At 37.1% G+C, this 15,471-nt stretch overlaps 1 protein-coding gene across 3 annotated transcripts in view; it reads left to right on the top strand.

Moving 5' to 3' along the window:
- Positions 1–4,728: 4,728 nt before the first annotated feature.
- LRRCC1 (leucine rich repeat and coiled-coil centrosomal protein 1) overlaps positions 4,729–15,471 on the top strand; it is a 36,747-nt gene continuing 26,004 nt past the window's right edge. For 2 of the 3 annotated variants that reach the window (XM_079901757.1, XM_079901756.1), the window contains exons 1-6: positions 4,729–5,612; positions 7,919–8,124; positions 8,437–8,502; positions 12,818–12,985; positions 14,967–15,142; positions 15,243–15,305. In XM_079901757.1, coding sequence (XP_079757883.1) covers positions 5,524–5,612; positions 7,919–8,124; positions 8,437–8,502; positions 12,818–12,985; positions 14,967–15,142; positions 15,243–15,305 — 768 coding nt within the window. In that variant the 5' untranslated portion in view covers positions 4,729–5,523. Of the gene's footprint in view, positions 5,613–7,918; positions 8,125–8,436; positions 8,503–11,208; positions 11,312–12,817; positions 12,986–14,966; positions 15,143–15,242; positions 15,306–15,471 lie in introns of those variants that run through there. The other variant, XM_079901758.1, reaches the window with a different exon arrangement.

Genomic DNA, 15,471 nt, shown 5'->3' with positions numbered 1-15,471 from the left:
GTTTACATTCTTTCCATTAAACTACAACTTCTTCCCTAGATACTCATCTACAAAGTATTATTTGAGTTAAATAATATCATTGTTATACCTCCAGTGGAGACTTCTCCACCCAGAACCTTTGAAATCGTCCTTTCTTAATTAGCTGTGACTAACTTGTTCAGTGGCATAGACAATTTTTTAAAAATAATTAACGTGTGAAACATTTTAACTCTGGCCTTCAAAGAGGTCACAACATTGAATAACAATTCACAAGTAAATCATTTTTAAAACCAAATTAGGTTTAATAATAAAACACTTGTGGAAGGATGAGATGGCTAAATTAAGGCCATGTCACTGTTTGGGGAGCCTTTCAGGAATATGAAATTTAAAATTTTTTTTTTTAATTACAGCAATCCACATGAAATTTTAATCCACATGAAATTTTAAAATTATTTTTCAGGATTTAAAAAAAAAAAAGGCAAAAGCATGCAACTCCTGAGGGCAATAGGATTCTTCTGTGTAAACATTTTAATGTTTAGTGCCACAATAGGGGCAGGAATCTTTGTCTCCTAAAGGGGTATTGAAATATTCCTCACTGAATGTAGCTGTCTCCCTGAGAATTTGGGCTGCTTGTGCTGTGCTGACTTTGATCTCCACTCTCAGTTACACAGAGCTGGGGATGATCTTTCTTAGAAGTGAAGCACAGTATTATTTCCTCAAAAGATCTCTTGGATCCTCTGTTACTTTCCTCAGTCTTTGGATCAAACCTTTTGTTTATCCCTTAAGAATGGCTGCTCAAATCTTATTACCATCTGGCTATATATTTCAGCCTTTCTTTCCCAGGTTCTAGGTGTCCATGGAGCGCAGGTGAGGAAGCAGTGAGGATAGACAGGAAAAGACTGTGAAAAAAATAATTTTATAAATTTGTTTTACTTTTTACTTGAGTGAGCAAAGTTTCTCATCGATGGTGACCATCAAGAACTTGAAGAAAAAAAAAGGTCATGAAGAACCTAGGGGTAAGACAGGAATAAAGACACAGACCTACTAGAGAATGGACTTGAGGATGTGGAGAGGGGGAAGGGTAGGCTGTGACAAAGTGAGAGAGTGGCATGGACATATATACACTACCAGATGTAGAATATATAGCTAGTGGGAAGCAGCCGCATAGCACAGGGAGATCAGCTTGGTGCTTTGTGACCACCTAGAGGGGTGGGATAGGGAGGGTGGGAGGGAGGGAGACACAAGAGGGAAGAGATATGGGAACATGTGTATATGTATAACTGATTCACTTTGTTATAAAGCAGAAACTAACACACCACTGTAAAGCAATTATACTCCAATAAAGATGTTAAAAAATAAAATAAAAGAACTTTCTGCCAAAAAAAAAAAGAACTTGAAGAGATAATCATAAAACTTTTTGAATTAAAATTTTATAGTCATTTCAAATATAAAATCTTTTTCATTTTCAAAATTAATTTTTGAAACCATATACATTTGAGAATAATTTTGTCAAGTTCTATAAAAGATTCAGTGGGGATTCTCGTGATGGAATTTTATTTGAAGTGTATTTGGGGAAAATTGACATCTTTATAATAATGATTAAAGGTTTCTCTTGATTAAACTTTTTGATAAACTTCAGTTTCTTACACAAAATTTTGCATACTCCTGCTAATTCCACAGTTTAAAATTTTTGTTGCTATGTTGATTTAGAAAATTCAAGAGAATCTATGAATAAAATTATATCTTATGCAAATAAAAACAGTTTAATCTCTTCTTTTTAAATTATTAAAAGATATTTTACTTTCTTACAGCATTGGTTCTAGTTCACTTTTAAAAGAGAGCAGGAATCCTTGATTTGTTCATGACTTTAATGAGAATACTTCTAATGTTTCATATTAAGTATGATGTTTGCTGTAGGTATTTAGAAAATGCTGTTTAGTTACAGCACCATCGTCTACCCTTCACTTGCTAAGATTTAAATTATGAAAGAATATTGAATCTACTAAATGACCCTTGCTTCATTAAGATAATTATGCTTTCTTAATCAACTAATGTAGGGCATCTTTTTTAGCTTAATGAGGCTTCTCTCTTTTTTTCTGTTAGTCTAACAGTTTCTCCATTTTATCTTTTTGAAAAACCAACTCTGTTTTGTATATTTTTCCTAGTGTTTTTCTAGTTTTTAGTTCTCTTTCTGCATGAGCCCATAGTCTTATACTCCCTCTGGTGTCCAACTGATGTACTAACTAGGGGCCAGGATGGAAGGCAGTTCCACTGCTCTCCCTGCTTTCCTGTGGAGAAGCCTCAAGCCCTGGCCTTCTCCCAACCTAGCAGAGCTGTGCCTGGGTGCACAGCAAGGCTCTCATCCCTTTTCCTTTGTTCTTAGCTGCCCCAGCAAACTATGACAAAACCAGCCCCACTGGCAGTGCCATGAAAGGCCAGGACATTCTGGCATGCTCTACCCAGTGTTTGGAGGGGGTGGTACATACAACCAAGTAACTAGAATTCATGAGTGATGCAAATTTTTTCAAGGCCACAAATCACAAAGGGGACTGATCTTGTGCTCCCATGCCATTGACCTGATGTTCTGCACTGGGATCTGAATGTATCAAGTCATCATAAAATTTTTAAAGCTTTGGGTTTTATTTTGAAAAAAGCTTATATATTTTTAGATGGTTAAAAAGCCAAATGATGCTGCAATGCTATCTCACCAGCCCCAGCCTGACTGCCTATCTCATACTTGATGTCACACTGGTAAGATTGATTCCAGATATATTGCCCATTTTGCACCCATGAATACATCATAGATATCATGTAAAGCAAGTCCAAGGCAGATTGAAGTACAATTTAAAAATATAAAATAAAACTGCAGAATATAGTTATTGAAAAGAGTTGATTACAGATTATTTACAGTTACAATTATTTACAATTACAACCTATTAATGATAGGTTTTTTGAATTTTAGAACAGAGATCTCCTATAGAAACTACTTTAATAATTTTTGTTTTGCAGATGAAGAATTAGAAGCAAAATTGCAGGTTTCTAAGCACTTGTGATTTTAACAGGCAAATACTAGAAATACAAATTCATCAAATTATCATTCTGAAAAAACAATCAACCTTTAAGTGCTGAGGTAACCCAGATACAATCTACAATTTTTAAACTCTACTAACTATAATAAATATCTTGATGAATTAATTTAATTTATAATTAATTACATAATTTTGGAGGAAATATCCAGTACATTTAATATCATTGCAGAATGACTTGTTTCTTATGTCAGTTGTTTGTTTTAGGTTAGACTATAATACTTATCCTCATTGAAAAAAATCTCTATTTTAATTGATATTCAGTTATCGTATTAGTGACTTATCTGTCATCTAATCCTATCTCTTCCAGAACAAAACAAAACCCTTTATTTAGCTCCTACTTCTGTTATTTGGCAATTTGCACTGGTTCAGCTAGCTGCTTCCAGGCTCACGCATGCATCTGTGTGTCCTTAGCTGGGGTGACTTGTTTCTGCTACATGTAGCTTGCTCAAATGGCAGCTCAGGCAGTCTTCCAAGAGAGGGAGCAGAAGCCTGCAAGACGTCCTGAGGCCTAGCACTAGACGTCTTGGGACTAGCACTAGAATTCCAATGAATTCTATTGACCAAAACAAAAACTAACATGTAAGCCCAGAATCAAGGATCCAGTGAAGAGTTTATACCTCCACCTCTTGTTAAAAGGAGCTGCAGGGCTTCCCTGGTGGTGCAGTGGTTGAGAGTCCGCCTGCCGATGCAGGGGACGCGGGTTTGTGCCCCGGTCTGGGAGGATCCCACATACCGCGGAGCGGCTGGGCCCATGAGTCATGGCCGCTGAGCCTTCGCGTCCGGAGCCTGTGCTCCGCAACGGGAGAGGCCACAACAGTGAGAGGCCCTCATACCGCAAAAAAAAAAAAAAAAAAAAAAAGGAGCTGCAGACACATGGTAAAGCATGTAGCTATAGGAAATAGTGAATTGTGGCTACAAGTTTTAGAATATATTAGGTACAGCTGAACAACAGGAGACTAATGACAGTTAAGTCTGGATATATCTTCAACATTAGAAGGTTAGGCCTTTATTTGACGGCCAATGTTGACACAAATAATCAATAAATGATCTATAATATAAATAGGAAAGAGTTTTATTCCAGCCAAACTAAGAACTATAGCCCAGGGGACCCAGATTCAATAAGTACTTGCATTATGTTCTGCTGGGCAACAAAATGGGGAAAGCAAAAAACAGCAAAATTATATAAATTGTCAAGAATTGGGCTTGGAGCTGGTAAGAAGTAAGGGTGTTTGTTAAGCAAGGTTAGGTTGAGGTCTGAAATGGTTGCATAGTTACAAGGGGAGACTTTGAGATCATAATGTTGCAGCTGGCAGCTGCTAGCAGATATTGTTTTGAAAACAGCTGGTGGTGTCCTTGAGTTTGATACAGTTCAGAAAATTCAAGTTCTGGAAGATGCAGGAATGTGTTTGAAACCACATCTACAAGGCCGCTCAGCTCCATTTTGAATCTGAATCAGTTAATCCATTTTGATTTTTAAATGCATTCTTTCCTTTAATGGTTAAAGCAGATGTACAATGCATGTTTGACGTAAGGTAGGCTGTTCCAGTTAGCATAAAGCCAAATCATCTATAAGCCAGAATGACTTCCCCATGCCTCAGTATGTGAAAATTTCTTCCGTCACTAGTGAGGAACCACGGAAGATTTTAGTTTAGGATAGTGACTGGTCCAGGGTTGAGATAAATATTTTGTCTCCATTTAAAAATATTCCCTTGACCCAGAAAGCAATGTAACCAGGAGGGTTCTTGGACCTTATTTGGGTATTGTTTTCCTACCTGGAATGCCATTCTGTCCAGAACACACTGTGAGCTAGCAAGACTCTGTTCAGTCATCTATGGATGACTTCCTTTTATAAAACATTCCCACTACCCACAGGAATATACAGTTGGCTTAAATGCTTCTGTGCTATTCCTAGCACTGGCCCTGATGCACAGCAATTCTGTTTCCTCCACTGAACTATGAATGCTTCCAGGAACGAGAATGGCCTTCATCTTATTCCTCACTGCATAGGGAGGTGCCTGGCACAAGTAAGGCATCCAGTAGACGCAATAACCTGGGGGAACAACTTATAGGTCTGTAAGACTACAGGTCTGTAAAAACAAACTGCTGTGAAATCGCCTTCAGAAGTCAGTCGCCTACAATGCAAAAATCATACAGAAGAGCCACAAAGGAAAGACGCATTCCTTGCCCAACCACCACAGGCCAGGCAAAATGTTTCGCTTTACGGCAAGTCTCAGGAGTCGCGCCGTAGATACCGTAAAAGGGAGGGAAGGCCTCGTTGGGGAAGCTCAGGCTTCTGGCTTTGCGACACCGTCGGGGCGGGAAAGTGCCGGCTGTCGGTTGGAGGAAGTCGGCCCGCCTCCTAGGGCCGGACTTCCGCGCACCCCGGAGGCGTGTTCCGGCCTTTCAGACCCGCCGCTGGGCGCCGGTTAAGACCCATCTCGCCGTCGCCGGTGCCATGGAGGCGCCGGTGGAGCCGGAAGTCGAGAATGAGGACGGCGAGAGCCGCTGCAGGGATCTGTGCTTCATGGACAAAGGCCTGCGGAGGTAAAGGGCAGCTTTACCGGAGACCGCACGGCAGGGGCCGAGGGCGGCGGGCGGCCTCGGTGGAGCGGAGGCGCGGGGCAGCTTTACCGAGACCGCACACGAAGGCGTCTGGCTATCGCCCGCCGTTCTCCGCCACAACTGCGCTGCTGAAGTGCCAGATCCAAATCCAATGAGCCCCCTTTCCTTTCCTCCAGGGACTAATGAGCACCCTGGAAACTGCCCCACGTCCTGGTTCCCTGCCGGCGTTTGACCATCCTCCCTTCTTCGCTGGTTCTCCTTTCTTTGCTGGCAACTATTTCTTTGCTTGCCCTATAATTGTTGGTCTTCGCGGGTTCTGTCCTATCCTTTGCTCTTTCTCTGTGACAGAAAGTGGCAAAGTAGTATCTCTGGCAGCCGTAAAGCAAGAGTTTGCTGCTCTTCATTGGTTTTGCCTTGATTGTCTTAGCTCCTGGTCCAATTACTTTGCAGAGCCCTGTGATACATATACTGTTATACTTCTTGAAAATACTAAACATAACATATTTAGTTCACTGCTTTCCTCTTTCATGCAGCCCAAATTTGTTCACGATACTAGGGTCTTGGTTCTGCGTTGCTGATTGGTCCCTCGCTGCCTTTTCAGTCTTACCTCTTACCCTTTCTCCGGTTACACCCTGTGATTAGCCACACTAAGCTACAAGCGGGCAGTTCCATAGTAGGCTTCTCTGTGCCTTTCCACATACTGTTCCTTTGTTGCCTGCCCTCTCTGTGCACCTTGCTGATACTTAAAGCAACTTGTTCTGGATCCTGATCTAAAATTTGCCAGAAAGCCCCAGGAAGGTGTTTTTCAAAAGAATATTTATATTTAATAATAGCTGCCATTTACTGAATGCCATTTATGTGTGCATGTTACATATATTATCACAAATCCTCACAACAATTCTGCAAGGTAGTAACTTTACGAGGGACAGATCTGAGATTCAGAGGATCTTTATAACTTTCCCAACATCGTGCAGCTGGTGGATTAAGTTTGAATTCAAAACCATTTCTATCTAATTTCACTGTCTGCTTTTTCGGCTATACTACATTATATGCACAATACTAATTTCCAGAAACCGAAATGCTTCAGAAACTAGATGGCTGTCATTAAGAGCATGTGTTAATAGCATAACGTCTGGTATTAAATAATAGCTCAGTAAATGACAGAAGCAAGATAATTGGAAAATATTTGAAACAGTCACATTTAGAGATTGCCAGTTTGAAATTTAGAAATGCTTTATCTTTTCTGCCAGGGGTTCTTATGTGCTTCAGACTGAAGACTAAAGGATAAGTTGAATGACCTTGTGACTTATTCATACTTTTCATGTTTTAATTTTAAATTTGAGATTCTTAATGCAAATTTGGAAGCAAACTTGAATTCCTTGTTTTCCCTTTACTCCCTGACTGGTAAACTTCTCATTTTCCTGCTACTAGATTTCCTACAGCTTTACTATAGCTGCTATAGAACATAGAACAGATGCCAATGACATTGTGTGTCCCAGTTCAAGCATCTCTGAATTATGTGCACTGTAGTTTATATTCCTGGAACTCCTATCTTCAGAAGAGGTTCCAGTTAAAAATAGCAGTAATTGACAGAATGAAGAGATGAGTTCCATTTAGAGGAGATGCTTTCCAAATTTCAGCAAGGGAGGACAGGGACTGTTTCACTACGAATAGCAATAACTAATGGTTTATTTTGAAATCAACTACATTCTGGGTTAAACAGACATAGCAGACAGTGAAGACAATAAGATTATAAACTCCAGTGCCAGATCTGTATTTATACTGGCTCAATTTGGTAATAGCTACAAGAATTTGGACAAGTTATTTAATTTCTGTAAACCGTGGCATCCTTAGATACCTACTGCTTGGAGTTGTTGTGAGGATTAAATGGGCAGAGGAAACAGGTTTAGAGAGGTTAATTCATTTACTCAAGTAACACAGCAAAAGTGGTAGAGTGCAGATTTGAACTTGGGGTGTTATGATTCCAGGAACTGACTTTACAAATAACTGCTTTCACTCAGTGCTGATGACTTTGTTTGCATATAAAAGCTAGAAATGCCCGGTATCCCTTGCCTCTCTTGATAATGGTCCAAAATACTGGTTAGTTGTAAGAAGCAGTGTACCTTATGAGACATTTCAAGGCTACCACAAGTAGGAAGGATTTTATTATAGAATGAATAGAGTACATACTTACTATCTACATGCTGTTTGGTTAATTTTATTTATTTGGTCATGATTTTTAAATCCATTTTTTACTTGTTTTTGAAAATATATATTTTCCTTTGTAGCATATCAGAGTTATCTTTAGATTCAGCCCTTCGTGCCATCAATCTTCATTGCAATAACATCTCGAAGATCAAAGCCATTGATCACATTTGGAATTTACAACATCTAGATCTGTCATCTAATCAAATAAGTCAAATTGAAGGGCTAAACACACTGACAAAACTACGTACTTTAAACTTGTCCTGCAATTTGATCACAAGAATAGAAGGTTTGTAAGTGATTTTCATCTAATACTTTGCATAAGGGAGTTGATTTAAGTCCATTTTTCATCTTCTTCCCAAAAGAGTGGGATAAGTATTATCATAAACTTTTCAAAACTGACCCTAAAACTCTACATAAAAAGTTTTCTTCTAGAAAAGTTATCAATTTAAAAAATATATATTTTGTAAAATACCAACAGAATTGATTTCACTGTTATCAGACTGTAGATTTGCTTCAGAGCAGTCTGAAATAGTATTGTAATACTATATAACTAATTAATTGATTATTTGAATCTTATAATGGCTTTATTTTGTTTTAGGACTTAAAGCACTAACTAATCTGACTAGACTGAATTTATCTTATAACCACATAAATGATCTTAGTGGTAAGTTGATATGCTTATGTTTTCTATAATGCTGAGTATTTGCCATGTATAATGAGTTAGACTGAGCTGTGCATGTTGAAGAACTGAATAATCCAGTTTTTGACCAAAAATCTTATCTAGAGGGTGTTTCTCAGTCATATTTGTTTTTTGTTGGTGCTAAAGCTACAGCTGAATAAAAAACTAGGAATAAAAACCAGAGTAATCAGTAACAGAAAAAACTTGGTTAGAAAGAACCTACTTTGGGAGAATAATGTTTTAATCTTAGATAATTAATATACTATTATGTAGAGAGAGATAGTTCCAGCAGAACTTTTTACAATGATGAAAATATCCTGTATCTGTGCTATCTGGTATGGCAATCAGTAGACAGATATGGCCTTTGAGCACTTGAAATGTGGCTAGTACACTGAGGAACTGAATTTGTAATTTTATTTAATTTTAATTAAATTTTTATTTAAATTTAAAAAGCCACATGTGGCTAGTGCTACCATATTGAACAGTGTAGGTATATAGCATTCCAAAGGCTATAGCAAATTAACAATCAAGGTTTTTCTTTCAAAGATTTATTATTATTTATTTAATTTCTTTTTTTGGCTGTGTCAGGTCTTAGTTGAGGCATGCGGGATCTTTTATTGTGGTGTGTGGGCTTCTCTCTACCTGTGGCATGCAGGTTTTTCTTCTCTAGCTGTGGCACGTGGGCTCCATAGTTGTGGCACATGGGCTCCATAGTTGTGGCACGCGGGTTCCAGAGCGCATGGGCTCTGCAGTTTGTGGCATGCAGGCTCTCTAGTTGAGGTGCTCAATAGTTGTGGCACGCAGGCTTAGTTGCCCTGCAGCATGTGAGATCTTAGTTCCCTGACCAGGGATCAAACCCGCGTCCCCTGCATTGGAAGGTGGACTCTTTACCACTGGACCACCAGGGAAGTCCCAGGATTTTTTTTTAATTTTCTTTTTGACTTTACCATATATAAGAAGGTTAAAACTTGTTAATCTTTTAATTGATTAAAGTGATACACTGATAAAATGAGCGGAGTTTTATGATAATTCTTAAAATTATCTGTCAGAACTAGCAGAATTTCTCTAATTATCTTCATAATCCTTATCAGTATTTGAAACAGTCTTATTCATTTGTTTGTTCTTCTCCCCTGCTAGAAAAATACGACCCTATGCCAGGTATTTAGTACACAAAAGAATAAAATACAATGACCTAGTCCCTACCCTTAACCAAAGTAGCAACAGTATTTTAATTTTTAAAAACCTTTTTCCCCCAAAATGTGGAAGTATTAGAATTGAGTATTAACTGTAGCTCTGTCTCTGCTGTGTGATGCTGAGCAAAGTATATTGTTCTTTGGATGCAATTTCCTTAACTGAAAAATGTTAATTTTGGATAATATAGTGCATTCATTTACTTCTATAGTGATGAAAAAATAACAACAACAAATAGATACAGGGCTTACATTGTAGTGGGGAAGTAAAACAAATAAATGAGCTCATGTCAAACCACCCCAACAAATAAGCAAAAGATTTGAGCAGACCCTTCCCCAAGAGGATATCCAAGTTGCAAACGAGCCCATGATTTAAAAAAATGTTTAGCATCCTTAGTAATTAAGGAAATGCAAATTAAAATCATAATGAGATCCACTTCATACCTACTAGAGTAGATATACTTTTAAAAACTTAAAATACAAAACACTGGTGAGATTGTGGAGCAACTAGAGCTTGCATACATCACTGGTAGAATTCAAAATGGTACAACTACTTTGGAAAACAGTTTGAAGGTTTCTTATAATGTTAAACAAATACTTAGCGTATAATCATGCATTTCTACTTCTAGTTGTTGACCTAAGAAAAATGAAAACATGTCTAATCAAAGACCTGTACATGAATGTTAATATGATTATATTACTTTTTAATATAATCATGTTTATATGATTATTCATAATCTCCAAAAACTAGAAACCACCCATTTGTCTATCACCTGGTAAATGGATAAACAAATTGTGATACATCCACAGGATGGAACACTACTTGGCAATAAAAAGGAATGAACTATTGATATATGCGGCAACATAGATAAATCTAAAAATAATTATACTAAGTGAAAGGAACCAGACACAAAAGATTACGCTGTATGATTCCATGTATATGATATTCTGACAAAACCAAAGATACAGGGGCAGAATGAGATCATTAGTTACCAGGGGTTGAAGATGAGGAGAGAAGATTGATTTACGTAGGGACACAGTGATTTGGGTGATGAAAATGTTCTGTGTCTCCATTGTAGGGGTTACATAACCGTATATGTTTGTTAAAGCACATCAAACTCTACTGTATATATTTTCTGCAAACCTATAAGTTCTAATAGATAATTCTTAGAATGATAATATTTTACATGTTCAGAAACACTTCAGTAAGTAAATAATGACAGTTCATACGATTAAGAACATACAAAAACACTAAGGCATGATCAGGCTTGCCATGATAAAGGCAGTAAGAAGGCTACTGTGGCTAGAGCATAGCAAATGAGGGATTAATGTGCTAAGAAAAGAGATAACAAAACAGGCAAAAGTCAGATCACGTACAGCATCGTAAGCAGGGTAAAAAGTTTGTATATTATTCTAAGTACAATAGGAAACCATTGGAAGGCTTTAAACAAGTAAGTGACTCAATACATCTGTTTAAAGGATCACTTTGGCTGCTGAGTGGGTGAAGAATGGACTTCAGTAGGACGGTGAAAGTCAGGTGGCAAGAAGCTCTTCCCGTGGTCTGGATGAGAGATGATGGAGACTTGGACTAGGATGGAAACAATGTAGAGGAGTAAATACATTATGTTTTGCATGTGGAGTTCATAGAACTTGCTGATGGATTGAGATGAGGAGATGAAGGGAAAAGGAATCAAAGATAATTAAGAGTTATCTTTGTAGTAACAGGTGGTTGATGGTACTATTTCCTGATATGGGGAAGATTGGAGGAGGAACAGGTTTAGAGATGAAGGGGTAAGAATGAAGGATCCTATCTTAAATTCGAGAGCCCTATTAGATATGTGTGTGTGTATGTGTATGACCTGCGATTTGGGGGTAGGGCATCAGGGTTGGTGTTGTAGATTTGGCACATCAGTGCTGTTTGTTGCTGTGACACTATAGGAGATTCTGAAGAGTGTATGAATAGAGGAGGGGGCGACCAGGAATGCGCCCTGGGGCACTTTAAAATCAAAACGTAAAAGGGACATGAAGTTGCAATATAAGAGAAAGAACCAGTAACATGGAACAGGAACTTAGAAATGTGGTAGTAAATTAAGAAGAAATGCTGAGTACTCATAAGAATGCTTGACGGGAAATCTGATCCTGTAGTGAGTGGTCAAAGACTTTTCTGAGGGTGTGACAGATGAACAGAAGTTAGTGATGAGGACTATGAAGAAAATAAGAGGCAACCCTGTAAAAAAGATGAGTAGAAGTTAGCCAGATATGATAAAGATCATTGAGGAGAGAAGAGTATTCCAGTCAGGTTGAAGAAATTGAAGGGGGGGGGGAAGGTGAGTAAAGTTGAATTTATACATGGAGAGTACTAAACTAAGCAAAATTGAAAAATAAGACCTTCATCAGAACAGTGTAGAGTGTATCTCAGAATGGTCCTTCCAAAAGAAGGAAGGCTAGGGCATTCAGCCATGGATGATTCTCCTTTTGTTGAGGGGTTCCTGGAGGTGTTAACTCCTTCACATTTCTGAGCTAAACTCTTGCTCAACAAGCTCCATTTTAAAGAAAATTCTGAGGCATGGCCCCTGTCCACCACAGCTGCAGTGAAGTCAGGCTGGCCAGGGAGATGTGCCAGGAACCAGTAGCCTCTGCTACAAACCTAGTTTCTAACATTACCATGCTCTAGATAATCTCATGCAAGAAATGTTACCAGGGAGCTAAATCAAATGGGTGCTATTTATATTTATTTTATGCTCAAACCAATGAAATTGGAGTGTTAGCTTATGTCTCCTAATTAAAAATAATGTGTTGATTGAGAGCCTGAAGCCATCGCTTTATTCTTATTCTCATAAAAGTACATGAGCCTGGGGAGGCCCATTTGTTTTGTTTAAACAGCCCAGGTACGCCTGGGCTAAGGCTCAAAGAGATGCCAAACCTTTGTTTCTTCAAAACAACAATTGACTTTGCTGATACCCTGTTCATTAGATATAGCTGTTTACAGAAGGGTCTTATTAATGCTAGTCCTTTGCCTCTTGAAATACAACCTATATAAAAATTATTTTTAGTTAGCTGTTAGGAAAATTACTGTTGTGACATCAAAAACATTTTTTTTCCTGTTGCAGGTTTGATGCCCCTTCATGGAATTAAACATAAACTTAGATATATTGACCTACATAGTAATTGTATAGATAGTATCCATCACCTACTTCAGTGTACGGTAGGATTGCGCTTCTTGACTAATCTTATTTTGGAGAAAAATGGAGAAGATAATCCTGTCTGTCATTTGCCAGGTATGATCAATTAATTTAATACTTTTTGTAACAGTTGATTTTCAGAGCTCCTTTATTTCCTGCAACTTGTATTTATGACTTTGAATTTGTCTTAAGCTTTGCAACTTTTTATTATGTATTTGGAAAAGTATAATTGCAAATAAATTATTTTATTAAGACAAATTAAATTGCTGTTAAAAGAGGAACACAAGCTGAAGAGATAAGTAATTCTCTTTAGACAGTTTTATATTTGATAAGTGAATGCCTCAAAATTAAATTGTGCTTATGATACATTCTTATAGTATAATACTAAGCAGCCATAAAAAAGAATATAGAATCTCTTTAGCTACTGATAAGCACTTATCTCCAAGATATATTACTGTTAAGAGAAAGAAAAGCAAGTTGTGAAACATTGTGTATAATACGCTCCCATCTGTGTGCAAAGGATAACGTGTGTGTGTGTGTGTTTGCTGAGTATATATATATATAAAATACCTAGAAGGATACACAAAAATCTGATAATAGTGGCTAACTTCAGTATTAGGTAGGTAGGGATCAGGAAATGAGAAAAGGGCATCTAGGAATCAGGAAATGTTAGGAAAACTTTTTACTGAATACCTTTTGAATTTTACACCATGTGAATGTGTTAAATTATTAACAAGTAAATGACTTTTTTAAGAAGAAATCTTAAACTTAATATGAGCTTAGACTTATTAAGATACAAGATATATAGAAGATGCTGCTGAAATGCCATTTGATCTAATTCAAAATCATTGAGGTTGGCAAAGATAAAGCAGACCAGACTGCCATTTCTAGAACTTATGTATCTCAAAGTGCTTAACCCAACAATAAGATACAAACGTAGAATATGAATATACATTCTAAAGATGTGTTTGGGTAGAAGTTGGCTGCAGAGGCTGTGTTCTCGTTAATATGCAGCTATGAGAAGGCTTTTCCCAGAATGGAAACCTATTTTGATAATTTTACTTTGCAGAAGAATATATTAGATTTGAGATCAACTATTTTCCTAAGCCCATATAATGATAGAGTCTCCCTAAAAATCAGAGCAGATTTCCATTTTGGGGGGAAACTCTTTTCTTGGAAAAAAAACCTTATTCCTAAGACAACTTTAATTTACTGACCCACAAGTTGGATTTTTTTCCTAATAATCTCGTCTCAAGAACCTCTAGTTCCTGTAGTTTGAACCTTTGTTTTTCACTTTCTTTCCTAGATGAGGTATTTCTCTGAACACAGTTGCCCTCCCCCCAGAATTATTACTGAAATTACTTTTCTTTCCTCAAAATTTCTAACATGAATTTTCCAGACTTCTTTCTTTTGTAGTTCTTCCAACCACTTTATTTTACTTGGTTTTAAAATTTATCAAAATTGAAGTGTTTCTATTAGCCTAAACACCAAATTAATGTTAATTTGCCAGACTTCTCATATGTAATTAGGGAAAATAAACATATTCTTAAATACTTGATAGATTGTCTGTTTTAATCCTAGTTATATAGAATTTAAGAGGAGAAAGTAGGAATGTTTAAGTTTGTTAATGCTTATGGCCTCACTAGCAAAATTCTTGCTTCTCTGATTGTTATTCTCATCATCCTGATTTACATCTGTACTAATCATATTACAAATAAACAAGAGCTATATTTGGTTTTCTGTCTGGAATAAATTGCTACTGGTTTCATGCATTTATAGCTTTACAGCAATTTTATAAAAGATAGATCCAGAAATGATGATTTTTTAACTTTCTGACTTTCATCAGGAGGGTTGTTTGGGAGGGATTGGGGGGTAGTGTTTTGTTTGTTTTGTATTTAATGATTATGTACTGGAGAAGAACTAAGTAGTTTTTTATTACACGTTTATTAGTTGCATTCCAGGACTAATTTTATCATTCAGGTGATATATCTGGTAGCTGATAAATTTACTTCATTCTAGAAATAATTAACCTTTCTTTTTATGCTTGAGTTTTCATTTTGAATGATTTGTTTCCAAGGGTACAGAGCAGTTATGCTCCAGACTTTGCCACAGCTTAGAATCCTAGATTGTAAGAACATATTTGGTGAACCAGTAAATATGGCAGAAATAAACTCATCACACCTACAGTGCTTTGAAGGTCTTTCGGATAATTTAGTTTCTTCTGACTCTCCCCTAAATATAAGTGAAAATGAGGTATAGTATGTTTTTTTTTCCTAATATAAAAGATATCTTCAAATTTTGATTAATAAATAAATGTAAATTTAAAGCATTTTGGTTTGTTTCTGTGTCCTAGATCTCTGATGGTATGCCAGTGGTAACACCACCTATCGATGAGGTAGCTCCCTTGGATCACTTTGTAAGTACACCAGCAGATACTGGTTTGACATCCTTTATATCTGTGTGTCCTTCTGAGCCAGAGAAAGTTAATAATGAAAATGATTTTCAGAATGAGATGAAACTTCAGAAATTAGATGACCAAATTTTACAGCTTCTCAGTGAAGTAAATATTTTTCCTACTTTTC

This window comes from Stenella coeruleoalba (assembly GCF_951394435.1).
Source record: "Stenella coeruleoalba genome assembly, chromosome: 17".
Taxonomy (NCBI): Eukaryota; Metazoa; Chordata; class Mammalia; order Artiodactyla; family Delphinidae; genus Stenella; species Stenella coeruleoalba.
This window is presented reverse-complemented; position numbering and strand designations above follow the sequence as displayed.